The 12,226-nt window shown below is 41.3% G+C and overlaps 1 protein-coding gene across 4 annotated transcripts; it reads left to right on the forward strand.

Annotated features, from left to right (window-relative positions):
• The first annotated feature begins 72 nt into the window (after positions 1-72).
• naxe (NAD(P)HX epimerase) lies at positions 73-11,516 on the forward strand. Of its 4 annotated transcripts, none has more exons than XM_034094513.2 (7): positions 73-173; positions 3,498-3,678; positions 3,748-3,856; positions 4,746-4,856; positions 5,332-5,442; positions 5,773-5,920; positions 10,808-11,516. In XM_034094513.2, the coding sequence occupies exons 2-7, from the start codon at positions 3,512-3,514 to the stop codon at positions 11,005-11,007; spliced, it is 846 nt and encodes a 281-aa protein (XP_033950404.1). In that variant the 5' UTR covers positions 73-173; positions 3,498-3,511; the 3' UTR covers positions 11,008-11,516. The 4 variants fall into 4 exon arrangements, with proteins under 4 accessions (XP_033950404.1, XP_033950406.1, XP_033950407.1 ...); XM_034094515.2 differs by having other exon boundaries at positions 84-173; positions 3,501-3,678; XM_034094516.2 differs by having other exon boundaries at positions 157-247; positions 3,501-3,678.
• Positions 11,517-12,226: the final 710 nt, after the last annotated feature.

Here is a 12,226-nt window from a genome sequence, read left to right on the forward strand (position 1 = left end):
TTTTAATTAAATCTTTTATAAAATATACTCTCCCTTCCCGTACAGCACTTTCTCACTGTGTGAACTTTTATTTTGAAATTAGCGTTTTTTTAAACCCGGAAGTGGCTGAAACAGTTTGGCTGCAGGTGTTGCACGGCTCTCGGCTCTCCTATACATCCGTTTGTTAATTATCCGTAAGTCGTGTCGCTGCATTGTTCAGGAAAATATGCATGTGAAGTTGTTTTAAAGGAATACTTGCTTGCATTTGGTGAGTGTCATTCATAATTTGTCTCGAAGTCAGTATACTCAAGCTAAAGCTAAAGTTCAGCTAACAACTTCACAGCCTGTAGACTGAATTCAAAAGTATAACTTGACCTTTATGTGGTTTAAGTATTTCGTTTATGAACTGTCACTAAAACAAACATGTGTAATTAACATACTTGACTCGTTCTGTCTCCTTCAAAGGGCTAACTTATATGCTGCTTACTGCTAAAGTCACCTCGTACATTAAGTCAAGCTGATACAGGTGGGGCCGTGTGCAACAGACAAAATAAAGTTGATACAATGAAGTAACATCAGCATGGCTTGCATTGCATTTAAAACATATATTATTTACGTAATTGTATATATTTTTTAGAACGCAGATTCTAATTACATTTTGAATTTGAAAATATTAAATGTAGACGGCAGATCAATTACTTTTAGTTGATTGAAAGTGGTCTTGTAAAAGTACCATCATAATAATAATAATTGCTGCTCAGCTTCTAAAATATGACAAATTCTGCTTTAGTCTGTTGAATATAATTCGAAAGGTAATTAGATTGAATTGTCAACTAGCTATTCTTTTTTGACAACAGCTATTACATTATAGGGTTATTGATTTAAACTGTAAAATGTCCCAAATAATTATTTCTTAAATATATCGTAAGGCTGAACCCATCTTTTTGGAAATGTGCTCATTGGATACATTTATTTTCCCTTATTTCGGATTTGGATATTTGATCTCACCAGAGTGATGCCAAAGCTCCAGAGCCCGACATAGGTTATATTCAGACAGACTTAAAAAAAACACTGATCTTTTCAGCATTAATTCAGATAAAACAATTTGACCTATGGGAATGTATCATTTTCACTTCGTTTTTTTTACAGCCATTTATGAAAAAGATGCTAAAAGCAACCTGGAGCCAGTAGCGTAGGCAAAAATGTACTTTAGGGTGGGCCAGATTTTTCTTCTGCGCATCAGAAGCTAACGACAATCCCCGCCGGTACCGGTGGCAGATTACTTTTAGAATACTTTTGGAATACTTTATTTTTCCATAACAGATGGGTATGTTTTGGGGAACAGGAGACACGTATTTTACTGTTTTATTGGCTTATCAAGAGCACAAACACAACATCTTGGTGTCATTCTGGACAGCTCTCTCATCTGCACCAACATCACCCGGACTGCATTCTTTGTTTGTACTGTCTTAAAACCTTTCCTTGGAATATGTTATGAATTGTAAGGTGCTTTGAAAGGCGCCCCTAAATAGAATGAATTATCATTATTATGTATTATTATTATTATCTGAAACGATGTAATAACTTTTAAAACCTTTTCCAGTCACTTGCCCCATGCTTTCAGCAGCAGCAGGCCATTCACTTTGATTTTATCCCGTTATAAATGTCATCATTTCGACAATAAATAAATGCTACATAAACGTTATCTTGCACATTTTATCTAACCATCTCCGTTTCTAACTTTCAATATATTTTAAAAGCGATCTCTCTCTCTCATCTGCGTCCGGGGGCGGGGCCTCACAGACACGCTGCATCTCTCTCTCGCTCACAGACATGCTGCAGCGCTGTGCAGTGTGCACACAGTTCTGCCGGTAATGAATATTACATTTTGTGAGGAACCAATAATTCCAATAAGTATTCTAAAATGTATTCACTTCAGGTTTACGAAAGTAACTGTAATCAGATTACTCGTTTTTCAAATGTAACGCCAGCTGAATACACACTTGATGTTTGTCTGATTACGTAACGCCGTTACATGTATTCTGTTACAACCCAACCCTGTGTACATCTCTCCGGACTGTCCACCAGCAGATGAAAAACACCCACCTCTCCGCCTCTTCCAAGGGACGAGGGAACCGTGCGGCAGTTTCTGTTAACATTTGTTTTCTTCTGACAGCCCAGCAGCAGCAGCAGGAGAGTGGGGAGAGGGAGGCGTGGGGAGAGGGAGACGTGGGGAGAGGGAGGCGGGGCTATTTCATCGTTATCAGAAAATGATAATGATGACGCTGCTAGATGAGGGCAGTGGGGGCTCTTCTTGGAGTCTGGCTACTTTTTAAAAAAAACAAAGTTCATTAGTGAACTTTGAGCCATCATTTATTTTGCAGGCAGCTCTCTGCCTCTCTCACGTTATTATGGCGCGCGCCGGAACCTATGACCGGAACCTATGACCGGAACCAACAATCAGTTACCGTAAATGAGTTCGGTTCAGAGGACAAAACACATACAACATTAATTAAATTCGATATTTGTTCACTTGAATTTCACTTTGAATTCGTGGATATTCTCAATGGGTGAATACATTTTTTTATAATAATAATAAAATAATTAATAACATTTTTTTTTTTTTTTTTTTAATGACACCGAAGCTTTCTCAGGGTGGGCCAATGAGTAAACTGGGTGGGCCTGGGCCCACCCTGGCCCTATGGTGGCTACGCCATTGCCTGGAGCCCTACTTAATAATCATTTCAGTTCAGGATGATGTAGTTTAATGTTCACTCTGCCCTAAGTACAAGTTCAGCCTTCTGATTTAAAATGCAAATGACTTTGGCTCAGAGACACTTTGTCTCCTCTCTTCCTGTAAACCATATCAAGCATTTGCTGAGAGCCCAGGGATGATCGATGCTCTTCGCTGCAGGACAGTGAGTGCACAGCCAGAGTGCACGTAGGGATAAGAAAATGCAAGCAAGCACTGAAAGCAGCAAAGGGCACCTAGCCATTTTACAATATCTAAACTGTAAGACGGTATCTAGTCTATAATTATCAGTATCACAATATACAATTAATATATTACCAAGCCCTAATATACACACTATTTCTTTAAATTATTTAATTTACCATGCATAAAAATACATTTATATAAAAAAGAATGCAGATGACTTATGCCATATGAGGCTATTGGCTCATTTCCATCTGCACTCCCTGGACATGTACACGCATAACAATCACAACATCACAAAGTCTTGATCACACTAACAGACAACAGATTGTAGCACGGATCCACGTATATACCAGTACATTTATTAGTGTAATGATCATTTTATAATCTTAACTAAAAACTTACAATGTTTACAAGACTGGTTGCTCAATATAAATGTTTCAGATCATGGGAAAATGCCTGCCTGAGCCGTAGCCTGCAGGCTTTGCTTCATGTGAAACGGTCTTGTTCGGGCTCCACAGTTCCACTTGAATCAGTGCAATAGCTATGAGACCCATGTGGGGTGTTCTCTCTTCTGTTGCAGCAGTGTGTATCTGGATGTTGAGTGTGCGGGCTCTGTTTGGGATCGGCTTCCTGGTGACCTCACGGGCCCCGGCAGTCCTCTGTCAGACATGCCCGCTGCCCGCTGCAGCTAACAACCACAAGAAGGGCTGTTTCAGCCGCAGAGAGACCTCCACCATGGCCCAGACCCTCAAATACCTTGGGTAAGGTTGTAGTAAATCGTGTGTGTGTGTGTGTGTGTGTGAGCTAACTGAGCGGTGTCTGGTCCGCAGGCAGGAGGAGGCGCAGCACATCGATGAGGAGCTCTTCAGTGAGTACGGCTTCAGCGTGGATCAGCTGATGGAGCTGGCTGGACTCAGCTGTGCCACAGCCATCGCCAGGGTGAGATATCAGGGCTCTTATTGTGAAATAGAAACAACAGTGTTACATTGAAAGCTGTAGAGATTAGTTCATTTGTTCATAGACAAAAGATAATCGGCAAATATTTCCAAAACCCAACACTTTTAAAGCGGGATGCCAAGCATTTGTCACAAAGACTTGATGTCTTTTTTTGTGTGACTGTACACTCCATACATTGTTTTAAATATCCACATTTTCACTTTTAAACATTTGATGAGCTAGCGATTCGTTCATTAGCATTGGAAGTAATCACTGCAGCCTGCACAATGTAGTGGACATTAATAGATACGGTTTTTATTATTTATTGTGTTTTTCTGATTTAACTACGTTTTCTTGTGATTTGTTCTGTTTGTCACAACCAATGAAGTAAAACTCTTCCTTATTATTGAGTATTTGTTCTTCTATTGTTTCACTATACACTCATGTTAATTGTAATACACCAAATCAGAGGATTCAAAGGAAAGAAATGGTGCATACAAGTTCAAAGTCTTTGCAGGCAATTAGACAAAAGACTTTGGGAGATAACCACTTGGGCATTACAACTGGTGACTGTCCAGATGGTAAAGCATTCCTTCAAAAACCCTCATGCATGATCCTGTTCTATACCTATGTACGGTTTTAATGCAAGTACACACACCTTAAAGACCACTTCATATAACCATGAAAAGGCTCACTGTGTGACCTTGAAACCAGGTCAAAGTACATCATGTTTTCAAATCGTATTGCGGCCTAACGCGAGGAGTACTCTGATTACTTCTGATGTTTCATCACAAGGAGCATTTATCTTCCGTAGCAGCTGTGTAGTAACTCCTCCTCTCCTGTCCATACCTCAGCTTTGGAGCATTGATTTCACTGTGTGTTTTTCCTGCAGGCCTATCCAATCAGCTCCCTGGTGAAGGCCAGACCGTCCCTGCTGGTGATTTGTGGACCTGGGAACAACGGAGGCGACGGCCTGGTCTGCGCCCGACACCTTAAACTCTTTGTGAGTGTCTTTAACATGTGTAAAGTCAAGCACATGATAGAAAGGACTGAAAACAGGTTGAAACGTTACAGCAGAGATTGATTATTAGTATTTTTTATTATTAGTAGTTGTTATTGCTGGGATTACCTTGTGGTAAATCTTCAGACTGTCACTATTTGTGTGTGTGTGTGTGTGTGTGTGTGTGTGTGTGTGTGTGTGTGTGTGTGTGTGTGTGTGTGTGTGTGTGTGTGTGTGTGTGTGTGTGTGTGTGTGTGTGTGTGTGTGTGTGTGTGTGTGTGTGTGTGTGTGTGTGTGTGTGTGTGTGTGTGTGTGTGTGTGTGTGTGTGTGTGTGTGTGTGTGTGTGTGTGTGTGTGTGTGTGTGTGTGTGTGTGTGTGTGTGTGTGTGTGTGTGTGTGTGTGTGTGTGTGTGTGTGTGTGTGTGTGTGTGTGTGTGTGTGTGTGTGTGTGTGTGTGTGTGTGTGTGTGTGTGTGTAGGGTTACGAGCCCACCATCCTGTACCCGAAGAGGCCAAACAAGCCTCTGTTTCAGGGCCTTACCACGCAGTGCCAGAAGATGGAGATCCCCTTCCTGACGGAGATGCCAGAGGTCTGGTTATTATCAATAATGCAGCATCCGCAGTGGTGGACTCATGTGATCTGTTTATCTCAGTTACTGTATCTGTTTATCTCAGTTACTGTATTACACGTGATTAGATCTCTTCCATTTGACTGCAGAGCAGAGGAAGGCGTAATGATCCAAATAGGGGCCATTAGGGTTAGAGTTTTTATTGCAACAGACAACACAATAAATTATTTTCAAGTGATGATGCCGAGTTATGTGTTCAGATCTTCACCATATAGCGACATGTTTCTACTCTGTGATGTGTACAATGTTTGTTGGTCTTTGAAAGAATCTAATAAAGCGTTAATTTCTCAGGCTAAATTGATTGACGAGGCTTACAACCTGGTGATAGACGCCATCTTCGGCTTCAGCTTTAAGGGGGCTGTTCGAGAGCCTTTTGGTTCCATCCTGGACGTGCTGAAGAAGACCACCTCCCCCATCGCCAGCATCGACATCCCCTCAGGTCAGTCCTCTCTCTCAACACCATTCTAGTATATTGATCTCCGTTTATCCACAAAGGGTGCAATTTGAGTTGGTGCAGTGGATCTCCGCAGGCAACAGGTGTAGACAGAACATCTGAGTATCCAGGTTTGTTTTACTTTTGTACACGTTGTTGTTCTCCTCCTTTCCTCCGCTCGTGTCTCTGACTGTGAGTGTGTGCATTCGTATGTGTGTGTGGGGAGCGGAGCCCCGCCCTTCAGGAACAGAGTGGAGGACAGAATGTGAATGCGCAAAGCAAAGCAGCGGACACTGAAACATGCACATCAATTGGATAAATAACATAAGCGCTTAGTTATAAGAGCACATGTTCAAAGTGAAAAGTGACCGTATATAGATGACTTCAGTTGGGATTTATATACATATTAAAAAAACACCTTGAATTTCAGGGGGGGCGCGGGGTTCCGTCGGGGTGGCGCAGCGCCCCCCCAAGACAATGGTAGGGGAAACAGAGTTTATTCTGAGGCCTTGAACTAGTCCCTGTATTTTTCCAATGGATTATTCTGCTGATTCTTTTCTCTGTTAATAATGAATGGTGTTGTCCGTTAAATGTCAGAACATAGTGAACGTTTTCTCCATTTATCAAAGTCCAAGATGATGTCTTCTAATATCAGATGTCAGTCCAAAAAACCCGAAAGTATAAATGTTCTATTATCTATAAAATAGAAATGCAGGAAATCTCTATATTTGAGGGATTAACATGACATTTAATCTAACTATAATAACGATGAATCGATTATCCATATTAGTTAGCATTTTTTCTGTTTAAGTATGATGTCCGATTCATTGCTTCAGCTCGGCTCATTTTGATACACATAGACATTACATTGCATTTAGCTGACGCTTTTATCCAAAGCGACTTACAATAAGTGCATTCGACCAGGAAGACACAACCTTGAAGAAAACAGAATCATAAAGTACATCAGGTTTCATAGAGCCAAACATTTCAAGTGCTACTCAACTGGCTTTAGGTAAGCCAGCCCTTTATTAGTATATAAGTGCTTTGTTAGTAATTCTATCGCTCGAGGTGGAGTCGAAAGAGATGAGTTTTCAGTCTGCGCCGGAAGGTGTGTAAGCTTTCTGCTGTCCTGATGTCAATGGGGAGCTCATTCCACCATTTTGGAGTGCAATCTCACCGGACTCACTGCCCGAAGAAAAACAACGATAGTACAGATGCCATGCCATCTCCAACATACCAGTAATCTTAACCAGTCAATGGCATGGTAAAAACTATGCACCATCTAATAGGCCTGCACGTGCCGTTAACCTCAAAGTCATCGAAGTCCAGCCAAAGCAGATCTCCTCTCATGACATAGAAGTTCAACAAATAAAATTAGCCCTCCTAAATGTCAGATCTCTGAATAATAAAACCTTTTTAGTTAATGACCTGATTAAAGAAAATAACTTAGATTGCATCTTCTTAGTGGAGACATGGCTTAATAACGACACAGCGACATCAATAATGAGAGAGACCTGTCCACCAAACTGCAGCTTTTATCAGCTGCCCAGAAAGAACTGAAGAGGAGGAGGGGTTGCAGCCATTTGTCATGTCGATGGAATATCTAGCCATTGAACTCAAAACTGAATCAACCATAATTGTCACAATATACCGTCCACCTAGACACTCACCATCATGTATACAAGAGTCCTCTGAGCTGATCTCACTGTGTTACCAGTTACGATAAGGTGATCCTAAACGGAGACCTGAATATTCATATCAATAAAAAAGCGGACTCCAAAGCTATAGAGCTTGCAAATCTACTACAGCATATAATAAATGCAACTCACCGACATGGTAACACATTAGACTTGGTGATAACAACTGGACTAAACATCAATAATATCTCAATAACTGAGCTACCTCTCTCTGACCATCACTGTATATTCTGTGATGCTGAAATGACCCGGACTAAAACAAAAAAAGAAGTCATAGTTCAAAAAAAGCTCCTTAACGACATGGCTGAATCAAAGTTCACCGATCTCATCAGACTCTATGAACCACACAGTCATGACAGCTCTCTGAATGAAATGGTAGAACATCTCAATAATGCACTATCATCTGTATTACATTCTGTTGCCCCACTAAAAACTAAAAAGAAATCGACAAGCAAAGCCTCCCCCTGGTTGAACTATAATGTTGTCAAGGAAGAAAAAAGGAAATGTCGTGCAGCAGAGAGAAAATGGAGGAAAACAAAAACCACTATCTGCTGTGAAATCTACAAAGATGCTTTAACTGCATATAACGGAACCATCCGACGAGCAAGGAAAGATTCTGTTTCCAATTATCACAGAAAATGCCGGAAATTCCAGAGTCCTTTTCTCCACTATCGATCAGCTGCTAAACCCTGTCTCTGCCCCCCCCCGCCCTCCTCAACAGCTACATGTGAGGAATTTGCTCTGTTTTTTGAGAACAAAATAACTTCAATCAGAGCTAGTATCAATCCTAGTGGAGGTGGAGATGAACCCGATCTCAGCAGAGTATGTAATGTAACCATGAGTAACTTCACATGCATCACACTAAGCGAACTGTGTAAAACTGTCTCCGAAGCAAACTCCACAACCTCAGACATTGATCCTATCCCCACAACATTCTTTAAGCGAGTGTTTGATAGCATCTCCAGTCCAGTCCTGGACATTATAAACACATCCCTTAAAACTGGCGTCTTCCCTGATGCCTTTAAACAGCTGTTGTAAAGCCTCTATTAAAGAAACCTAAACTGGATAACAACACAGTAGCAAACCACAGAGCAATATCAAATCTACCATTTATCAGTCAAATATTGGAAAGAATTGTCTCAGTCCAAATCAATTCCTATCTTAAAGAAAACAACATGTTAGAAGTGTTTCAGTCAGGTTTCAGAAGATACCACAGTACGGAAACTGCACTCACAAAAGGTAATTAGTGACATCAGACTCAACTCTGATGCAAATAACATCTCCATCCTTATCTTATTAGATCTCAGTGCAGCTTTTGATACTATTGATCACAACATCCTAATAAATGGACTTGAAAAGCTTATTGGTTTCTCTGGTTGCGTGCTGAACTGGATCAACACATATATCAGAGGAAGGATGTTCTGTATTAGTCCAGGAGGCCATACATCAGAGAAACATGAGAGCCGCTACGGGGTTGCACAAGGCAGCTGCTTAGGTCCATTACTCTTTTCTCTCTGTGTTACCGCTCGGCCACATCATCAGAGAGTATGGTATAGATTTCCACAGCTATGCGGATGATACACAATTGTACATATCCGCTGAACCAAATGATGACAGCCATAAACTCCATTAGCAACTGCCTGACAGCCATAAACAAATGGATGAACGATCATTTTCTTAAATTGAATGAGGACAAAACTGAAGTCCTACTTGTCGGCCCCAAATCAAAAAGAGAGATGCTAACAAATAATCTAGGAAGTTTAACCACTTGGATTAAACCGGAGGTGACAAGTCTCGGTGTCATCCTGGACTCAGATTTGAACTTCAACGCCCATTTAAACAAAGTGACCAAAATAGCTTTCTTTCATCTCAGAAACATAGCGAAGATAAGACCATTCATATATCACATGACACAGAGAAGCTAATTCATGCTTTTATATCTAGCCGACTAGACACTGCAATGCACTATTCACTGGTCTCCCCAAGAAAGCTATTGGAAGACTCCAGCTCATTCAAAACTCTGCAGCTAGACTACTGACGAATACCAAAAGGAGGGAACACGTTAGTCCTGTCTTAGCTACTCTACACTGGCTTCCTGTAACTTTCAGAATTGATTTGAAGGTGCTTCTCCTCACATACAAAGCTCTAAATGGACCCAGCTACATTGCTGACTCTCGAATGAACTACACACCTGCCAGAACACTGCGATCATCAGATGCAGGTCTATTAGAGGTCACCAGAAAGAGTCATAAGAAGATCGGTGATGCAGCCTTTGTAAACTACGCCCCAAAACTGTGGAACACGTTACCCAACAATATTAGGGAAGCCAATACATTAGGCATTTTTACCAAAGCATTTTACTGATTTCACACTATTATACTGCACTATTCTCTGTGATTGACATTGCACTATATCTCTATGTTTTATTCCCCATGTTTTTATTTTTAATTATTTGATCCCACTTTATGCTTTGCTCTTGCTGCTTGTTTTACACTGATTTTATGTCTTATTTTTTTACTGATGTAAAGCACTTTGAACTGCAATCCCCTGTATGAAAGGTGCTATACAAATAAAGTTGTTATTATTATTATTATTATTTTGGAGCCAGGATAGCAAACCCACGTGTTCTTGCTGATGGGAACTTGGGTCCCCCTCGCAGCGAGGGTGCAGCGAGCTGTTTGGCTGATGCAGAGCGTAGTGCACGTGCTGGGGTGTACGGTTTAACCATGTCCTGGATGTAGGAAGGGCCAGATCCATTCGCAGCATGGTACGCAAGTACCAGTGTTTTTAAGTGGATTCTAGCAGTTACCGGACAGTTTACAGTACATTTGATTTGAATTGGGAAATAAATGAAGCCTTGGGAACTATTGATTTATTTACAATGTATCAGTTTTTTGGTGAGTAGAATCATTCAATAAGTGTTCTTAGCAGGGATGGAACGGGTTTGATATGGTCCATTCATTTGTGTGTCAGCAATGTAGACTATCTTGAAAATCAATCATTTAATTTGCATTAAATCGACTTTTCGTGCTCTGAGGCAGATGATATCAATATGGGTGACCCTTTGACTTTGATTGTAGTGCTACCATGAGACAGAAATATGTTGAACATCAATGAACTAATTGTCACGAATTGTACTGCATATTCACTAAAAAGTGGAAGCTTGAACTTATGACCTCTTTATTGTTTTCCATAGGCTGGGATGTGGAGCAGGGCAGTGCAGACGGACTGCAGCCCGACATGCTCATCTCCCTCACTGCTCCCAAGAAGTCTGCCTCCATGTTCAGGGGACGGTACCACTTCCTGGGGGGCCGCTTTGTGCCCCCCAGCATAGAGAGGAAGTACCAGCTCAACCTGCCCCCATACCCCGACCAGGACTGTGTGCTGCAGCTGTAGCAGATGTACTCAAGGTTTGATGAGAGGAAGGGTATTTGTATTTAAAGAAATAGTTAATCTAATTAGAAAATAATTCCTTCTATATGTACAAAATAAATGATGTTTGTCAAAGAATAATTCTTCCTTACTCCTAAGATATTGAACCTTTTCTGTGTGTTGACGTTATCTCCCGTAAGGAATGTGATAATGCAGTCGTGATGTTATTCTCAGTTTTACTATCGGTCATAGAGGGTTTTATGACTGTGAGAACACTGGCTTTCTAAGCCCCACATACAGGTGATTGAGTATTTCCAGATATCGGGGATATCTCCAGTGTTCCCAGTGTTTACGCACCATCCCCAATATGTGGATTAACTCTCTGTAAACTAGTTAAAAGGTCTATCGAGAGAGAGGCTGGGCAGAGTTGATGTGGCAACCCACCCGTGGAGTCAGAATCTCTGGCTGCTGTGACTTGTGATATGAATTCTCCGGCCGATACTTGTAAATAAACATCTGTGTTTGACATCAAAGCTCCAACTCTCCTCGTGTCTCTCGGAGTCCTGACTCTCCATTGCTGCAGAAGTTTCCCTTACAATGTTTATTGAGCCAAACACTGTTTCACATTATTGAGTCAATGCTACACTGAACACAAATATAAATGCAACACTTTTGTTTTTGCTCCCATTTATCACGAGATGAACTCAAAGATCTAAAACATTTCTATATACACAAAATAACCATTTCTCTCAAATATTGTTCACAAATCTGAAAAACTCTGTGATAGTGAGCACTTCTCCTTTGCCGAGATAATCCATCCCACCTCACAGGTGTGGCATATCAAGATGCTGATTAGACAGCATGATTATTGCACAGGTGTGCCTTAGGCTGGCCACAATAAAAGGCCACTCTGAAATGTTCAGTTTTATCACACAGCACAATGCCACAGATGTCGCAAGTTTTGAGGGAGCGTGCAATTGGCATGCTGACAGCAGGAATGTCCACCAGAGCTGTTGCCCGTGAATTGAATGTTCATTTCTCGACCATAAGCTGTCTCCAAAGGCGTTTCAGAGAATTTGGCAGTACATCCAACCGGCCTCACAACCGCAGACCACGTGTAACCACACCAGCTCAGGACCTCCACATCCAGCATGTTCACCTCCGAGATCGTCTGAGACCAGCCACTCGGACAGCTGCTGCAACAATGGGTTTGCATAACCAAAGAATTTCTGCACAAACTGTC

Source organism: Pseudochaenichthys georgianus, chromosome 11, assembly GCF_902827115.2.
Source record: "Pseudochaenichthys georgianus chromosome 11, fPseGeo1.2, whole genome shotgun sequence".
NCBI classification, from domain to species: domain Eukaryota; kingdom Metazoa; phylum Chordata; class Actinopteri; order Perciformes; family Channichthyidae; genus Pseudochaenichthys; species Pseudochaenichthys georgianus.